We start from the raw sequence: 19,523 nt of genomic DNA, 5'->3' as shown, positions 1-19,523 counted from the left end.
AACTGAAAGTATGGGCCTATTATGTTCAACATGTACAATCTGTTTACAGTGTATACACACAGTTCACACACTTGCAGTCAGAGGTATACCTAGGTAATTTTGGATCCTGGACCTAAAAGCCTTTGGAGCCCTCTCCCCTGCATCCACTGGAAGTTAAGCATCACACCCCTTCACTCACACACACACACACACACACACACACACACACACACACACACACACACACTTTTGAATATGTGGGTTCTTGAGGGCACAAACAGCTAGGGATGTGCATGGAACTGCAGCGGGGAGGCTTCAAGGTGGCGGGGTTGCTGCTTTAAGAGTAGGGGAGGGTGCACTTATCCCTCCTGCTGCTTCCCCCCTGCCGGGGGCCGTTTTAATCCAAGGCCCTCGGGGTGGCAGAATACCTCCCTGCCACCCCATTATCCAGATATGACCGGAAGTCTCCAATATGCCGGCGCGCGCAGGCATGTCAGAGACTTACGGTCATATCTGGAGAACAGTGCGGCATGGGGAAAGCGGCAGGAGGGGCAAGTGCACCCTTCCCCGCTCTTAAGGTTAGACAACCCCTGCTGTCAAACTGGTTCGGAGGCCCATAAAGGGCCTCCAAACCAGTTCCGTACACATCCCTACAAACAGCAACTGAACTCACAAGAAAGTAAGAATATAAAACATGTATATTTATGCAAATATGCATTAGCAGAAACATTCCAACACACAATGTAACAAATTCCCATCCCACAGATTTCTTCCCTCTGTCTCTAAAGCACCTGGCACAAGTCACAATTACACTCAGCCACCCAGCACAGCATGGGCCAGCAGCGCAGTGTGGTGACCACACCACCCAGGACAGACTAAAGAGGATTTGGGGGTCCCCAGGGGGTGTGGAGGCCCTGGACTTTGGCCCCGAAGTCCAGGTGTAAGAGCGAAGTCCAGGTTAAACCCTACCCAAATAATAGTTGACAGTGTACTGGCACAGAAGAAGTGTCCCTTGGATTGTAGCTCAATAGTGCCTTAGTACAATGGCACATGGGTACAATGGCCCATTAGCATACTGGTATAGGAATACATAGGTACACTGCTTGGTCTCAGTTACTCAAGCTCTGGTAACCTCTCACTTAGATTACTGCAATGTGTTGTACATGGGACTGCCTTTGAAAATGGTCCAGAAACTGTATGTAGCTGGTACAAAATAGGACTGCAAGATTATTAACTGGGACTGGACATTTTGATCATATCATGCCAGTGCTTCGTCAGCTGCACGAACTCCCAGTCCATTTCCAGGCCCAATTCAAAGTGCTTGTTTTAACCTTGAAAGCCCTAAATGGTTACCTGAGAGAGCACCTTGCCCCATAAGTCCCTATCCAAACCTTAAGATCTTCAGAGGCCCTCCTCCAGGTGCCCCACCAAATGAAACGAGGCAGGTAGCTAACAGGCAGAGGGCCTTTTTGGTGGTTGCACCATGTTTATGGAATGACCTTCCCAGTGAGGTTTACCTGGCTTTGTCACTTTGTTCTTTTAGACGCCAGGTAAAGACCTTTTTGTTCACCCAGGACTTTTTAAAAAAATTCCAGATTTAATCTGATTTTTAATTTTAAAACGACTTTATAAACTGTTGTGTATTGTATTTTGTATTTTATTTTCTTCTTTTTTGTCTGTTATGATTTAATGTGTTCTGTGTTTGTATTGTATGTTTTAATCCTGTTATGAGCCACCCAGAGAACAATTTGTTGTGGGGCGGCTAACAAATAAAGAAGAAGAAGAAGAAGAAGATGATGATGATGACGACGACGATGACCACAACCAGCAATACAGTAGAGAAGCCTCTCAAACTAGAAGCCCACAGGTGCATAACAATACCCTATAACACTATGAACTAGAGCCACCCAGTTCAGAATTTACCACTGTTATCCATGTACTTTTAACATGTACTCTATTAACTTATAAAGTCTTACTTATGGTGCCTTTTTGGAAACTTTGAATGGATTACAAACTGATTAAATGTTCATCTGAAATAAGCCATTGAAGCAAACAATCTATCAAGGCCTTTAGAATGTTATTGTCCGATTTGTTTAGGACCTATCAGCTTCAGTTATAAAATTTAAAATACACTGTATCAAGACTAAATTATAGAATATTGTACTAAAATAAAAGTCTAATTTTTTAGTAATTTATAAATGGAAAGCAAGAATACATTTCCAAGGGAACATAAAACTATTATGACAAAGTGGGTTGAAATTGCTGCTATACAATATCGTGTTTTACAAGTCATCATTGCATATCATGGGTCAATATTTGTAACACTTAACATTATTTGCTGCAGCTGTCATCTTCTGTTCACTGATATCAGATATCTATATATGGTGTTAAAGCTGAATGTTACTGTAATCTTTAGCTGTTCCACAGAATTGTAGTTCTTAACACAAAAGGATATTAGCTCAATGTTAATTCTTGACCTGCCACCTAACATGAACTGGCAAATGTTTTAGTTATAAATAAAGTTGATACAAAATAAATATAACCCATGAAAACAAAACAAGTTGTTCTGGTAAGAACTAATCTACATACTTTCTTTTCTCTATAGTCTTAATTGATAATTACCATCATCACAAGTTAGCCCACTTCAGCCTTAAATGTGCATGTGTCCACCACCTTGAACAGGGTGGATGACATCATTACAAACTAAGACCTTGAGCCATTCCTATGTATTCCTACACCTGTACCCAATTTGGTTCATATTGCTCCAGACACTGCAAAGTTGAGGGGGTGGGGGGTGGACACACACACACACTCTCATAAGCTTACTTTCCTTAAGGGAAGTAGGATAAAAAGGCATCTAGATACAGTTAGAAAGCAATAATTACAGGAGTCTAATTTTATAACATTTTAATCAAGGTAAAAGAGACACATATAATGTGCTTCTGTGCATAACAGGATTATTATGCAGTTGTAATCAACCCTGATTTAGGTTACTCAGTTACTCAATCATTATCCTCATACATCAAAGCTTATTTACTTCAAATACTCCAGTATAAAAATAAGTACTGTATAAAGAGCCTCAAGTATGTTACAGCAAACTGTTCATGAAAATTCACACTTAATACATTGTTGTCCCTGAAAACAAAAACAGAGATACTAAGAGGTCCCAATAATTAGAGAAGGGAACACAGACAGGCTTCCCACCCGATTTACTGCTACAGGATGACTACTTTAAGGGTCATCTGGCTTCTTACTCATTCTTGGAAAATCCAAGAAACAACTGTACAACTGAGCAAACAAGAAAGAAGTTTAGGTACTGTATACAAATTATCCATTTTTCATGTTTAGTAAGTCAATTATAAATATAACAAATTCAGCTATTCAAAAAGCAATTACTGTAGATGGAAGTTGTCTAAGTTTTGGAAGCACCATTATATACTTCAAATATCCCAATTTTTAAAATCAGGACAATTCCAATGACAAAGTCTTACAAAATGATCACACCTGGCAGAAACATGCTGTTATTCTCACACAGGCAATATTAGTTTGTGCAAACATCTATCAGACATTTAATGTATATAATTTCTCTAGTAATTAACAGATTTTATATTTGAATATCAACTGCAAGAGCTAGAAAAAAATTCTGTTTCACTTATATGCTTTTTTAAAAACCCAGTTAAGAGTAGTGATTTTGACACATCAAGAGTTCAAAACTCATGCTAATAAAGAACATCTAAAATATTTATCTGGGAAAGATAAGGGTGTATCTCAGCACTGTAAAACACATGTTTGTTTTATTCCTTGCATTTTTAGTGGCTGTATTAAGTGTAAAGTTTCAGAACATAAGGAAACTTAACTTTTAAATTCAGTTTTCACGTTAAGGAAGAACAATCACTTTTTAAAAAGCAAACTCCTTTTAAAGATGTATTAACAACATCATTGGCTTCTTAAAAATAAACCTGAATGTTTCATCCATAGTGTAACGCAACTGCTTTGGTATTGGTCAGTGCTAGCAATTCAGTCCACTACAGCATAATATATATGTCAGTTATATTAGAAGAGATTCAATAATGAAAAATATTAATTCCATTTCCAATGGTAGATTTGTAGCATTTGAGGTCCCACCATGAATCACAGGGATTAAGGCACTGTCCAGATCATTTAGATAATGCTGGGGAAGGAGCTGGCCTCCAGATCCTGCCTGGTATTCCACCTAAAATGAAGATGCATTTCATCAGTTTTCTATATCCAACAATACATACATTTTCTTTCGATTTATATACTAAATTATCCTAAATTTTCTAAGCAGTTTACAAGTACAATTTTTTGAAAGGAAGAAAGAAAGAAATTGAGCTTTCCATGGCATTCCACAAAGTGTGCCTAAATGCCTTTTGCCAGCAATCAGTCACCTACAGGAAAAAGTACCGTATTTTATCACGAAGAACCCACAGGTTATCTTTTTTTCTTCTTTTAATGGAAGCAGGAGTGTGGGTACTTAAAGAGGTGCAGGCTTTCTAGCAAGAACTTCACAGAGATGATTTCTCATCAATGGAAAACTCACAACCTGTGGCTCCGTTTCCTTTAACACATTTTATAACTGAGAGCTTAAACTCTGCAGTGTGTGATTTGTGAAATGCTCCCTTGCCCTTCTTGCCTTTGTAGGAAGCAATAGCTGCCATCTCACCAGTCTTCTTGGCAAGCAGCAAGTGCGGGGGCACAGAGGAATGTGCAAGGGAACAGCTAGGTAAGGGCTTTCTGACTTTTAACAGGGAAACTAATGAACTGTGGGCTACTGCGGTGGTTAGGGACTATGCACAAAAATACAGTAGTAGCTGCTAGTGGTGTGCACGGACCGGTCCGGAGGCCATTATGGGGGCCTCCGAACCAGTCTGGATCCGGACCGGTCCGGCAGGGGGGGTGGCTACCTTTAAGGGCGGGGGGGTAGAACCTACCCCTCCCGCCGCTGCTTTTAAAATCGTAGTTTTCGGGGCGGCAGCGTTCTTCGCTGCCGCCCCGGCCCCCGTCGTTGCCCGGAAGTAGCTTAGAAGCCAACACGCACGCATGTGTGCGCTGCACTGCGCGCATGCGTGTTGGCTTCTAAGCTACTTCTGGGCAATGACGGGGGCCGGGGCGGCAGGGAAGAACGCTGCCGCCCCGAAAACTACGATTTTAAAAGCAGCGCCGGAGGCGGAAGAGCGGCGGGAGGGGTAAGTTCTACCCCCCCCGCCCTTAAAGGTAGCCACCACCCCCCTTGCCGGTCCGGATGGATCCGGACCGATGCACACCACTAGTAGCTGCAACTGAGTTTCACTGGGAGGAGAAGGGCCAAGCTCCTAACATGCCAGTCTTCTCTTGCCAACAGATGGGGACTAGGCCTCACTGATTAACTTCTTTCTCGGAGGTGGCATCATCTCTCACAGCAGTCATTATTCCTCTGGTGGTGATCCTACTCCCATAGCCATTTGAGGTGGCTGACAGTTCTGAAAAGGGTACTAGCTGAGAAGTGTATCACAAGCTCCCTGTAGATGCAAGTAGGGAAGGTCAGCTTGTTCTACTTGCTGATGAAAGTTTTTGCTTATGCTGAAGTGCTGTGATACAGCAAAAATCATCATGTGATATTTTCAGGTGTTTTCTCACACGTTCAGTACCTACACAGAGGAGGGATTCCAATCCCTTCCACAAGTCCCAGTCTTTGAACTCTATATGTTTAGTAAAGGCATGAAAGGGGTCTCTATGGTGTACAAGTATAAAACTCCATGCAACCAAGAACCCTGCACTCAATTTGCATTGCAGGTTCTGACTGCATGGAAGACCCTACGATAGAGCTCAACAAATCCTAGGGAACTATGGTGCCTAGAAATTTAACTGTGAGGCCTAGACTAGAATATTTAGAGTTAAGCACTACTTAATAAAACCTTTATTTGTCCCACTCCTAGGCAGCCTTATTTTTGTTTTAAGCATGTTACTTGTAAGGGGGTAAGAGAGAAGCCCATTTACTCTCCCCCTCCACAATGTCCATCACTAAGCCTGGTCATTTTGTCATGTGGTGAGAGAGCCACATGACAAAATGACCACAAGAGCCAGTGAGAGCCAGCGTGGTATAGTGATTAGAGTGCTGGACTAGGACCGGGGAGACCCAAGTTCAAATCCCCATTCAGCCATGATACTAGCTGGGTGACTCTGGGCCAGTCACTTCTCTCTCAGCCTAGCCTACTTCACAGGGTTGTTGTGAAAGAGAAACTTAAGTATGTAGTACACCGCTCTGGGCTCCTTGGAGGAAGAGTGGGATATAAATGTAATAATAATAATAATAATAATAATAATAATAATAATAATAATAATAATAAATGTGTCCATTGTCTGATTCCTAAATTTTTAGGCTGGATTCTAGATCCAAATCAAGTTTGTCATGGCCTACCCCACATATAAAGAATTGTGCATGGGCTGAGACCCCTTTCAGACCTTCCACTGAATATGCAAAGGTCTGAGGTATGGCTAATGAGCAGTATTCCCCCATGATTCGCAGATGATGTTGACTACAACTCCCATCATCCCCAGCTGCAATAGTCTTTGGTTGCAATTATGGGAGTTGTAGAGAACAATATCCAGGAATCACTGTTACATGTAACATTGCTAATGAGCATGTGGAGCTGGGGCAAAGCCACAATAGCCCTATTCACACACTATCTTAAAAGGACAGTGTAATGTACACCATCCAAAGTAGGAACAAAAGTCCTCTCACTCTCCCTCCCTCACCACTAACATATACCACCTTAGTCTGAAGCAATGAAGACTGTAAGCATGATGGCAACTGATTCCATGACTGGGAGGATCTGGATGTTGTTCCCACTTTGGACGTTGTACACAAGTACACTGTCCTTTCAAATGAAATAAAGCTAGTGTGTTCAGTGTGAATAAGGCCAATTCATTTTAGTTATGAGGACCAAGAGAAAAATTATGCATCACTGTTCATAAGCTCAACACGGTTTATATTAAAAAGCGACTATAAACACAGATATAGAGGTTCCTAGCCTGGACTTCTTTCCTCTTGCCTTCCTTAGGCCACACTTATTTTTCCTGATGTTACGGCTTAGGTTTCTTCATTGGGCTTCTAAATGGTAATTTACATTCAAAATAGGTTTGAACACATTAGCATCACTTGTACAGCAGGATCATTTTAAAAGTTACCATGTCAGTATCCATGGAGACTCTAAGTCCTATCTTGTTCATTCCGTTACTTTTCAGTGTTTTGAGATGTTGGCGAAGAGCAGCACAAGAAGCCAATGCAATTTCTTTAGCAAACTGATAAGGAGGATGACTGTATACGTCGCCAGGTTTTAAGAAATAGAATACCTGCAATAGGATTGAAGCGAAGTTAGAATGGTCGATTTCCTCCCTATAATTGGCAACTACAGCAGTACATCTCTAAAGCAATTTTTAAGTGATAGGCATTCTGTAATTGTATTCGCTAGGAAATTGCCAAGGGATGATATGGAAATATTTAATAGCACAAGTGCAATAAAATCTACAACTCTTAGAGACAAAGAATGTTTTAAAGTGACTTAGCATTCTGAATAAAGTTGCTTTAGCAACATACATAGAACTGACTACCTTTCCCGCCAAAAAGATTTATCCTCACTGTTGTTGTTCTGAATAATGCATTTCCCACCACCCCTAAGTTCCAGATTACTCTCCACTTCCCTAACACATACATACAGTACATACTGCTACCAGCACCAATTAACCAAGGAAAAGCACAGGAAGCAAAACCAATTTCAACTACAAGCTAAGACCATCAGTCAAATGGGCAGATGACAGAAAGAATACAAGTTTACAAGCACTCTGTATCTAACTTAGACTTCATATTTGACGTAAACCTCACACTATGAAGCAGGAGCAGGCATCTTCTAGAGTTGCCCAGTTTGTTCATTTAATTTGCTTGATCAGCTCACCCCTTGACTACTTGATCTTTAGAGTATACTTTTTTTTTTTTTAAGGAAAGTTTGTGGGAAATTTTTAAAAGAAAAGTTTGTGGAAATGAATATTTAAAGAACTGAGACAACATGGACAGGAGCAACTGGCCTTTATTCTACTAACCTTATATAAACAGGTTGCTCACCTGTAACACTTGACCTGGAAGTGACCCATTGCAGTCATAAGAGTGGGTTCTACGCCTGTGCGGGACCATTCGAGCAGAACTGACTAGATCCTCGAAGCGCTTAGCGCCACCCCCTTGCACATGGTGCATTTTCTCAGTTTGGGCAGGTTAGTGTTTTCTCCTCAGTTCCTGGAGGACTGACACTGGAATTCAAATGTCATATGGAAGCAGTGCACATTTTCACGAGGTAAGTAGTGTATTTTTTACTCTGCAAATATACATATTGTCACTTCGCATACTGCAGTGGGAGGGTCTTATGACTGCAACGGATCACTTCCAAATCAAAAGTTACAGGTGAGCAACCTGTTTATCTGGAACATGATTCATTGCACTCATAAGAGTGGGTAACTAACGAGCTGTCAGTCTGGAGGCGGGTATAGTATACTAAGGTAAAACCCTTTTCAGCACACTCCTCCCAAAATGGGCCTGAGCTGCAGAGTGAAAGTCCAATGCGTAGTGCTTTACAAAGGTATGCTCAGAGGACCAGGTTGCAGCAGTGCAGATGTCTCTGAGCTTGATTCCTGCCATATGGGCAGCATAAGCCCTAGCAGAATGGGTCTGTATGGTTTTAGGAGGATCTACTTTTTTGTGCTTGTAAGCCAGAAAAATAAACTCCATGATCCAGTGGGAGTGTCTGTCTTGATATTTGGTAACCTTTCAAGTTACCCTTGTAACTTACAAAAAAGCATTTTGTTTTTCTATGGGCCATGGTCAGTTTCAAGTAGAAGAGAAGAGCACACCTCACATCCAGGGAATGCAATGAGTGCTCAAGAGGCATTGTGGGATTCCAGAAGAAGGTAGATAAGACAATGTCACTATTAATATGGAAGACGGTGACCACTTTAGGCCTGAATTCGGGGTCCAAGCGAAGCACCACTTTGTCATGAAACTTTGCATAGGGGGCATCTATTCAAAGGGGATTTAGTTTGCTGACATGGCAAGCCGACATTATGGCTAATAAAAAGGCCATCTTCAGCATTACTAGTTTAGGAGGTGCCGTAACCATGGGCTCAAATGGAGGCACCGTCAGGGCTGATAGGATGAGGAATAGGCTCCATTGATCAGTGGGCTGCCTGATAGATGAGTAAAGGTTGTTTAACCCATTAAGGAATCTCTTTGAGTCCAGATGAGAGAAGATGGTTTCCCCATACCATACAGGATGATGAGCAGAAATTGCGGCCCGATGAACTTTGATAGAAACACTGGCCAGGTTATAGTGCTTCAGAGATGTGAGGTAAAGCAAGATTTCCAGGGAGATAGTGCTATGAGGCAGGAAGCCGTGTTCTGGAGCATAAAGTCTGAACTGCTTCCACTTGCTGTTGGAGATTTATTTTTGTTATTGAGGAGGATGTCATTCAGGAGCCTATCTTCCATGCGGTCAAGTTCAGAATCCTTAGGTTGGGATGGTGGAACCTTCCATTTTCTTGCAGAAGAAGATCCTTGCATTGAGGCAGACGCCTGTAGTGACCTTTCAACAGTCTGAATGCATGCTGAAACCATGGCTGCTGGGGCCACCATGGAGCAATCGAGATAAAGTCTGCAGATTCCTGAAGGATGTTTGCTAGAACTCTGTTTAACAGAGGATAAAGCAGAAAAATGTATAGAAACCTCCAACCCCAGTTGAATTGGAAAGCATCCCCTCTGGAGCCGTGGCCAATACCAGCCCTCGATTAGTATAGGGGGCACTTCTTGTTCGTGAGTGTTGCAAACAGGTTGATCTCTGGTGTACTCCAGGCCCGGAAAAACGGATGGAGGTATTGAAGGTTGACCTCCCATTTGTGTTGCTGCAGATAAAGTGAGAACCTGCTGAGATGGTCCACCAAGGTGTTCTCCACTCCTTTGACGTGGATTGTGACCAGGCCTATCTGTTGTGTTATGGCTCAATTCCAAATCTGCAGACAGAGCATGCAAAGGGAGTGGAAGACCATGCCTCCTTGACGGCTTGAGTAAGCGATCATCGCAGTATTGTCCAAGCTGATTTGGATGATCCTGTCAGGAGTGGCTGAAAGGATTTGAGAGCCTGAAACACCACCAGGAGCTCTAAGAAGCTGATGGTCATCTGACATTGGTTCGATGACCACAGGCTCTGAGCTTGAAGATCTCCGCAATGGGCTCTCCATGGGTCTGTCATCAACCAGGCAGGAGACTGGGGTACTTAGAAAGGGACTCCGGACAGCAGGTTGACCTGTTTTGTCCACCATTGAAGGGACACAAGGATTGGCGGTGGAATTGTTAAGAGCATCTGTACATTGTCCACATTTGGACAAAATACAGACAGAAACTAAAGTTGAAGTTGCTTGAGACACAGCTTGGTGAAGTGCACAGTGGAGTTGCACGACACCATCAGGCCCAGTAGATTTTGAACTGCATGGGCTTTTTGTCTGGGTTGCATCACTAAAGAAGCTACTAGTGCCTTGATGCAGAGGAAGCGTTCCTCGGGTAAAAATGCATGCTGCATCCGTGCATCAAGGACTGCTCCTATATTGTCTATGAGCTTGACAGGTTGTAGTCTGGACTTTGACCAGTTAACCTGAATGCCCAGATCCTTGAGTAATCTCAGGACTATTGAGACTTGCAAAGCTAACTCACTTTTTTGTCTTCCTGCCAAGAGTCAGTCATTGAGGTACAGAAAAATGGTTAAGCTCTGTGCTCGAAGATGAGCCACAATGACGGCCATGCATTTTGTAAATACACGGGTGCCATCTCCAGTCCAAATGACAGGACATTGTACTGGTAGCTGTGGTGACCTACCGTAAACCTTATAAATTGTCTATGGTTGAGTTGGATTCCGATGTGGAAGTACACGTCTCGGAGATCCAACATTGCAAACCATTCCACCCCATGGAGAAGAAGAAGGATGATCTGCAATGTCACCCTGCGAAACTGTGCATGTCCACATGATGGTTCAGCCACTGTAGGTCCACAATTGCCCTTATTCCCCATCGTGTTTGTGGACCTTGAAGTAGCAAGAGTAAAAAACGCACCACTGATCTGCCCACCAAACAGGCAATATTGTCCCCTTATCCAAGAGAGTATGAACTTCCTCCATCGGTAATGGGGGTGCAGGTATGTATTTGATCCCACTGAATGCCAGTAGAGTCTCAAACTCTATAGCATAGCCCGTCTGAACTATGCGAAGGACCCAACGATCTGATGTTATATTGCGCCATGTGAAGGTATGATTTGCCAGCGTGATGTTGGAGGCGGCTAAGAAGATAGGCTGGAGAGAAGTCAATGGTAGTGACACTTGGGTGAGGTGATTCGGTGGACTGACCTCATGATCAAATATGCTGTTAGAATCAGTGGGTTTAGGGCATTGGCCCTGCAAGGCTCTAGACTTCTGATTGAAAGGCTTCCTTTGAAAACGTTGGTAAAGCTTGTGGAAGTCTCTCTTGTCCATCTGCTTATAAGAGTACTGTCGTCACCCATATTGGCGGTAGTTGGAAGTGTAAGACTGGGTAGGCGCCGAGAATGCTTTTGCCATGGATTTTGATTTCCTGATGCACTCCATAGTGGAGTCCATCATCTCACAGAAAAGACCCTTCCCATCAAAGGACAAATTTTCCACTCTGCAGTCTCCCATGTTGGGCTGCAGAGCAATGGAGCACAGCCAGGCATGTCTCCTCAAAGCAATAGCACCTGCCAGGATCCGGGACTCGGTCTCTGCCAAGTGTTTGGCATCGGATAACTGTTGTTGAGTGAGGATGTCACTTTGGCATGGATATCATTAAATATAGCTAGGAACTCTTCTGGTGAGAGGTCGGCTCGCTCTTGGAAGAGATCATCCCAGAGGAAATAGGTATATTTGGCAAAGCAGGCAGTATAATTAGCACTCTCCAGAAGAGACAGGGAACTTCTTAGATACCATTTGAGTGGCGGATGAAGTTGTGTCAAGGACTTAAGTTTAAGTTGGTTGGCTCTTTTGTGGTCAAGGCACTTTCACAGTCTGAGTGGATATGCAAGAGAGTAAATAGGATGTTTCGGTACTGTGACATCGTCTAAAATTGGAGGGATAACCTACGTCAATATCAAAGTCACAGAAGGAGCCAGCGGCAGCAACAGAGTGACTTGAGTTGATGTTGAGACCTACGTTGCGGCTGGAGCAGGCAGATCTGGAAAGAGCAGAAGGTTCCAAGTTCTCTCCCTGGCATCTCCAAGATAGGGCTGAGAGAGATTCCTGCCTGCAACCTTGGAGAAGCCACTGCCAGTCTGTGTAGACAATATTGAGCTAGATGGACCTATGGTCTGGCTCAGTGTATGGCAGCTTCCGGTGCTCCTATCCGGAGGAGGAGTGACTCGCGTAGCCATGGGAACCATTGACATCGACAATTGATGTTGAGCTTTCCAAAGTTTGTAGTCTTGATAGTCTGATGGGAGTCCAGGGGAATGTAGGTGCTCGTGTTACATCTCTGCAACCTCCTTCATGCATCCCATCATGCATCCTTCATGCAAACCCTGTTTGACAACATAATATCTGGCAGCCCTCCAAGCATATGGACTAGAGGGCTGTGGTATTGAAAGCTGGCCTGCCACAGAATGGAAGGGCTGAAAGGCTGAAGAAGTAGAAGCGCCCGGAGTCTTCAGTATAGAGAAGGTCATGCTTTCCTCCTTGGCATAGAAACTGTGGCTCAAAAAGTCATAAAACGTCGAGCTTGATGGCATACTTTTGCTAGAGTCTAGCAAGTTTAAAAGACGCTGGGTGTCGCCAGTCCCAAACTGGTTTCCATGTTGTTGTCTTTGCAATTGATGCTGAAAGAAACTGGTGAAGGATGCAAAGCCTGCGGTGATTGTTGCGGTGTCGTAGCAGATGAGAGAGAACGCTCTCGATGCCGAGCAGACAAAGTCGTAGTCGGTACCATTCTCAATGTCGAGGTGAATGCCAAGGCTTGATGTTGAGTTGAAGGCGATGGACGATCCAGGGCCATGACCTCTTGGGTCACAGGGCATGACCAAGGCATCACAGGCACCGACTGGGTCCAGTCTGAGTCTCAACACGTGAAAAACTAAACTAATTTTGTACTTTTAAAACAGAAAACTGTTCCAGTCCAAGGAGCTCACAGTCCGAGGTGCCAACACAATGGTGGTCAGAAAGGAACAGAGGAGAAAACGCTAGCCCTCCCAAACTGAGAAAATGCACCACGTGCAAGGGGCAGGGCTAAGCACTTAGAGGAGCCAGTCAATTCTGCCCGAACTGTCCTGTGCAGTCGCAGAACCCACTCTTATGAGTGCAACGGATCATGATCCAGATCAATGGGAATCCTTTCAAAATTAAACTACTTCTGAAGTATGTTTCTACTACTTAGATCTCAAACTATATTGTGCTTTTCTGACAACTACAGAGAATATATAGTTCACATATTAGTACGCTAATTTATGGGTCACCACTATAAACATTGGTATTAAAAAGTGAACTGTAATGCAGTTGGACTAAAGAAAAAAGTTTCATAAGCACATTTACAACTTTTAAAAGGTAAAGAAACATCACTAGTTTTGACACTGATGAGAGCCAAGGGTGGGGATGTCAGCAAGCTATATGAAGCATTCAGCAACCATGTCTCTGATACACACATGCAGACATATTTTCAATGTTCTAAAGAGCATAATTTAATCTTGGGAATCTGTCATTTCTAAGTAATATTTACTTACTTCAGTACACCTTATGAGTTTTTCATCCATTTCAAAGTCTTGTTCCTGAATCATTTTTTCATGCTCAACTCCTTCCATAGATTTTCCATCTATTGGGCTTGTAACTCTATGAAGCAAGGCTAGTATAAATTATATTGTAAATTGCTTACTAAATACTCAGTTGGGCTCCTCCTCCTCCTCCAATATTTATATGCCACTTGTCAATCGAAGTTCTCAAAGTGGAATACACAGAAAAATAAATAATACATCAAGAAGATGGTCCCCTCCTATATAGCATCAAAAATGTTTATTTGGGATAGCTTTTTGCAACAAATGCTGGATTATATGGCATTTCACTACCTACCCTGAACTTTTCAAGATTGTAGCTAAAATAAAATCTGAAAATCTAGGATCCATAGTGTTTATAGGCTCCCACAAAGGTCTCCCACTAACAGAGAAATTTTGCACTTTTTTCTTTGAACATCTCAATGCCATATTAAGCTGCTTTTGAACCTCCAGTTTTAAATATAGTATGCTGTGCAAAACGGAGCAGTGAGGAGCACTTTTGGGAAAAGTGTAACTCCTTCTATGATTCTTTGAATCCTGGCCAAAGCCCCTAAGGGAGCTCTTGTCATACAGTTTTTGACTCAAGCTCATCTCCCCCACCCCCACCCCAATATTTTTAGGCTGCTTTTCCACCAAAAAGGCTTCCAAAATAGATCACAAAATAAAAGCACCTTACAATAAAACTATAAATATACAGATTAGGACAAAGTCAGCCTGAACAGAACAGCACAATACATGTATATTACACATTTTCCTGCACCAATCTGCTGCTCTTTTTTGAACAGTACAGCAAACACCTTTCCCAGGCATGAGGTAGCTTTAGCTCATATCTGAACAGAATTTTGTTCTCTACCTACTTCTTTCTAAAAAGCTAGCTTAGATCCAAAGGTGCACTTGCATGAAGGAAAGGCAATTCCACTTGCACAAAGATCCTCCCTTAATTCTGCCAGTTGTCATCTCGTTGCAGTCACCATGTCACATCCCTAACCATTGTGAAACTTCCCCTTCCAAGGGGTTAGAGTGGTGAGGAAGGTGTAGGAAAGCTCACTGTATGAGCCAAATTACACTTCTGCGTGGAATATGCCACTCTTCTACTGATCCTGAACCCTCAGTTAGTCACCCTGAGCTCATGGCCAGCTCTTCTCCATAATCAACGAGTGCCCTGAATAATCTAGAACTGTCAGAGTAGCACAGATTATTCCCATGCAATGATTTTGCTAAATTTTCAGTCTATGTAGTTTGAAGTCATTCTGCAGGATTTTTCCTCTACCTGTGCATTTTATATGAATGAGGACCAGAGTAAAAACAGCAAAAAATAATCTTGAAGAAGGTGGACTTAATAATCTAAGAGAGAGCTTTAAAATGTCCACGGCACAGTCGTCTAAGTAGTGGACTCATCTACACACCCTCAAATACAAGATACAAAACTACAATTCTGTAAAAGGCATACAACGTATGTCAATGATCTTTTATGAAATTTTCCAGAAAAATCTTAACAAACATGCTTTAGTAACAATCATACCTTGCATTTTGTTTTTCCTCATTTTCTTCCCAACAAATGTCTACATATTCTCTCAGATCTCCCGAGTCTACTTTGCCACATGTAATTCTAAAGTCCATTTTCCCCCTTAAAGCTTGACGTAAGCCATCCATAGTCTCTGGAGTGATTTGTACCATTATTCCATCTTTAAAGAAAAAGTTATTTTACTAAACACCACAAAATTATAGATATTACAATAGTTAGCTAAGCAATTCAGGATCATAATCTATGTAGCATATGGGCTCACCAAGCAGAGCTCATGTATAAATTCCCATTTCTTTCAGTGGCACCCAGGCAGGAGTAAAGCTTAATAGACAATATCATAAAGTAAAATTCACATCTATTAAAATCCATTTCAGAAACAAAGTGAAGAAAAAGGATTAAATATTTCCCTTGTAACTATAACAACTAAAGTTTAATAGACAAAGAACACATAAAATGCCACACAAATATGAAAAGCTACCATTATGAGCTGAATCAGATGTTTTTTTAAATGTTGCATAAATCTGACAGAACAGGTGATATAAGGGGGTAAATACAGAAGGGGAAATGCTCAGCATTGTTTACTTTATGGAGAGTTCATTCTACCACCACCCAGGTAAGCAGGCTCTTGTTCATACCAATGCAATCAGTGTTTGAATACGTTTGCTTCTAGAAAGCATCATGATCCATACCTTCAACAATACTGGATTTAGCAAGGAATCCAGAAGATGGTTTCAGGGCTCCATTGAACACAACAAAGCTTGCACCTGTAACTGAACCGACACAATGTACTTCAATTACCCACACTAATTTAAAGTATTTAAAGCTAGTATGTATATTGTGTGCTATACTGTAAGCGCTTATGTTTAGAACTGCTGCTGTTCAAGAAAAACATACTGGGCTTCAATGATTCCTCATAAGAAAAGCATGCAATAGCTGTTCAATTTGCAGTAATTAACAAGCAATACCAAGCCTAACATTACTGAAAGTGGTCACAGCACATACTTTACATGCATAAAGTCAAGGTTTAATCCCTCTCATCATATTTAAAAGAATCAGAGCAAGCAGGGCTGGGAAAGCTGAGGCCTGCTGCAGTCAGTAGACCATAGTGTCCTAAATAAGCCAGTGGTCCACAACTGGGTGTATGGCAGCTTCATATGGTTACCATTAAGTAGAGAATTAACAGAGTTTTACATGTTTATATTTGTATGCTGAATCTTGAGGACAGCAAGGGATATATATGCAACACACTAAATAGGAAGTTGCTGCTTATTGGCAACTTCTTTCTAATTTTCTAGTGCTGAATACAAGAGCATTTCTTAAGGTAACTGAAGAAATTTCTCTTATCTACAACCAAAAAAGAATGGTTTCCATATCCCAGACTCAAAGTTATGAGCACATGTTCTACTCCACACAGTACCATATAAGATGCTTACTTTTCCTAGGGTGTCCTGTAGCACTGTTAGCTTGTGTCTGATAGACTCCATCATCATTCTGCACACACACTAAGTGAGAATCTGCCTCGGAACTAAAATTCGCTCCAATGCTAATCACATGTTCATTAGATGAGTTAACCACTTTCATCACCTGCAATTACAGAATATTGTATAGAAGGTATAACATTTGCTTTATTTATTAACTCTGTTTAAAGCTATCCTATGTACACTTACCTGGAAGTAAGCCCCTTCCATAGGGAAGTACCTCTGAGAAAGCATGCACAGGATCAGGTCGTGATACTATTCTGATGACATTTTATCTACCTGCACTCTCTAATCTCTCATATTCAACCTCTGATCCTTTTTAGGAGCACAACCCCATTAGAAGATCCATGCTGCCACTTCTACTTTACACAATGTAGGTCACTATTCACTACAAATTCTTATAACTACAGTGGGTTTGGCACAACAGGGTATAACAGTGGCTACAGAAGCACATGTCTGCTTATCAAAAGAAAATTCAGTATACTCCATACAAGTAGACAGAGCTAGGAAAAAGTAAAAAGCAAGCAAGACTTCAAGCACGTCTGCAAACCTAACCCTTAACCCATGTTGAAAAGGAATGGGGTGCTGAATTGTATGTTCACAGTCTCTCTCTCTCTCTCTCTCTCTCTCTCTCTCTCACACACACACACACACACACACACACACACTTTGCAAGTCTTCTGCAAATGATGTCGGTTCCAGGGAATGGCGGCAAGTACAGGGGAAAGTATTTGTAAAAAGCGGTCCACTCCACTGCTGATGGCACTCAGCATCCTACGGGAAGCCAACAGGATCCCTCAGGGATGCTGCCCTTTTCCTCCCGCTCAGCTGGCCTCCATGCAAGCACGGCAGCCATTTCATGCTGCATACTCAAAATGGCCACCAGACATCCATGGAGAGCAGCTGAGCGATGGGGGTGGGGCCGACTCTTGCGCTTCCTACAGGATTCTGGATGCCAGCAGTGGTAGCGGTTCTTTGCAGGTATTCTGCCCATCACACCCAAGAACCACTGTCCCTATTTGACTCTAATCTGCTCCTATGTCTATGAGATCTCATCCCCCCTGCTTTCCAATGGGAGAGTTTTTCCACATTTTCCGAGGCATTTTTTCACTAGTCTGGGCAAGGTCTGTAACCCACCTGTGAAAATGGCATGTTTCCATCTTTCATGGTTTGGTCTAGAAGTTTCATTTCAGTCAGGTCCAAGTTTGCTTATAACTATCTACGTTTTGACTACATTTAACTCTAAGCAGAGCTGAAGCCTGAATAAATCCCAAGTCTGAGCTGAGCTGTAGTTAGTGCAAACCACTGTTAACAGTGTAGGCAAAACAAGGAGTCAAAGTTTGGGGCACGGGATGACAGAGAAATATGTGCACAAGGAAGGGAACAAGCATGCAGTGCTCTACTTTTCTTGACCCTCTTAACCATGATTAGAACATATGCTGGCAAGAGCCTTAACAAATCACACTTACCTCATTATATCTCTTCAGAGGTATTTTAATGCGGCTTCTGCCCATTTCCATATGAATGAACAAGTTATCGATCATATGCAAAGTATATTGATAATTCCTAAGATCCTGCAACACAATAAACAATTACTCTAGATGTCTAAAAATTAAACAGCATGGATATATCATTACTATTGCCCAGTGTATAAAAAGGCATCACCACCAGAAATCTGCAGGTGAATGAAGTTATCTGAAGCAGTCTCCAAGCTTTGAGTTAAGTGCCCACTCAACTCCATAAGTCAAGCTGTTGCCTTCTTAGGACCAGATATTACTAAACATTTGGCATCCACAAAAGTAAATTAAACCAGAGAAAACTAAGGTAGATAACAAATAATTGCCTTTCAATTTACAGTATCCCTACCATTACCTCCACAGATACTTCTTTAGGAGGCATTAAAATATTTTATTTGCCACTTCATTATAAAGGAACTGGACAACAAATACATGCACAAGAATGTACTCACAACAAGCAAGTTCATGACTGTGTGTCCTATCTCTCCAAACAGAGCTTTTCTGTGCCTGATACTTATTAAAGGTGTTGGATATACTAGGAAAAGGAAAGGAAAAATTAACCAACGAAGCATGGACTAGTTTTTATACATTATCTTTAGGAAACTGATTCCACATATCCATCGGGCTTGCATTTCTGAAACAGAAGTTCTCAATGCCATATACAGCAACCCACTTTGATTTTTTTGAGCTGATCCATCAATCTTGGTTAAAACCTTTTCTCCAACAATGGCAAGTCAGATTGTCCTGGGAAACTCGAAGCAAAGACAATAGGGGATGTGCATGAACCGATTTCGCAGCCTATTCACAGACAGCCGAACTGGTTTGAAAGACCAGTGTTTGAGCCCATTTGGAGGTGGAGAAGGGGTTGCTTTAAGGCGCGTGGAGGGTGTCCTTACCTTCCCCGCCACATTTCCCCCACTGGAGCTGCTGTCAAAATCACTGGCACAGAGTGGCTGTATACCCTCTTGTTGCCCCAATCAGCATAATACCGGAAGTGGCTAGCGCTCACACGTCAGTCACTTCCGGTATTATGCTGACCAGGGCAGAAAGAGGGTATACAGCTGCCCCGTGCCAGCGATTTTGACAGCAGCACTGGCAGGGGAAACATGGCGGGGGAGGTAAGGACACCCTCCACGTGCCTTAAAGCAACCCCTCCCGGGAATGTACAGAATCGG

The 19,523-nt window shown here is 42.3% G+C and overlaps 1 protein-coding gene across 3 annotated transcripts in view; it reads right to left on the bottom strand.

Annotated features, from left to right (window-relative positions):
* Positions 1 to 2,871: 2,871 nt before the first annotated feature.
* The window catches only part of ZFYVE16 (zinc finger FYVE-type containing 16), a 41,224-nt gene continuing 24,572 nt past the window's right edge, over positions 2,872 to 19,523 (bottom strand). For all 3 annotated transcript variants that reach the window (XM_053293363.1, XM_053293365.1, XM_053293364.1), the window contains 8 exons: positions 18,801 to 18,883; positions 18,301 to 18,405; positions 16,787 to 16,937; positions 16,043 to 16,123; positions 15,351 to 15,513; positions 13,784 to 13,889; positions 7,168 to 7,332; positions 2,872 to 4,192 (listed from right to left, as the gene is read on the bottom strand). In XM_053293363.1, the coding sequence (XP_053149338.1) occupies positions 4,028 to 4,192; positions 7,168 to 7,332; positions 13,784 to 13,889; positions 15,351 to 15,513; positions 16,043 to 16,123; positions 16,787 to 16,937; positions 18,301 to 18,405; positions 18,801 to 18,883 (1,019 nt within the window). In that variant the 3' untranslated portion in view covers positions 2,872 to 4,027. The remainder of the gene's footprint in view (positions 4,193 to 7,167; positions 7,333 to 13,783; positions 13,890 to 15,350; positions 15,514 to 16,042; positions 16,124 to 16,786; positions 16,938 to 18,300; positions 18,406 to 18,800; positions 18,884 to 19,523) is intronic.

Source organism: Hemicordylus capensis, chromosome 2 (genome assembly GCF_027244095.1).
Source record: "Hemicordylus capensis ecotype Gifberg chromosome 2, rHemCap1.1.pri, whole genome shotgun sequence".
NCBI lineage: Eukaryota > Metazoa > Chordata > Lepidosauria > Squamata > Cordylidae > Hemicordylus > Hemicordylus capensis.
Note: the sequence above shows the minus strand (reverse complement) of the source record. Positions and strands in the feature narration are given on the sequence as shown.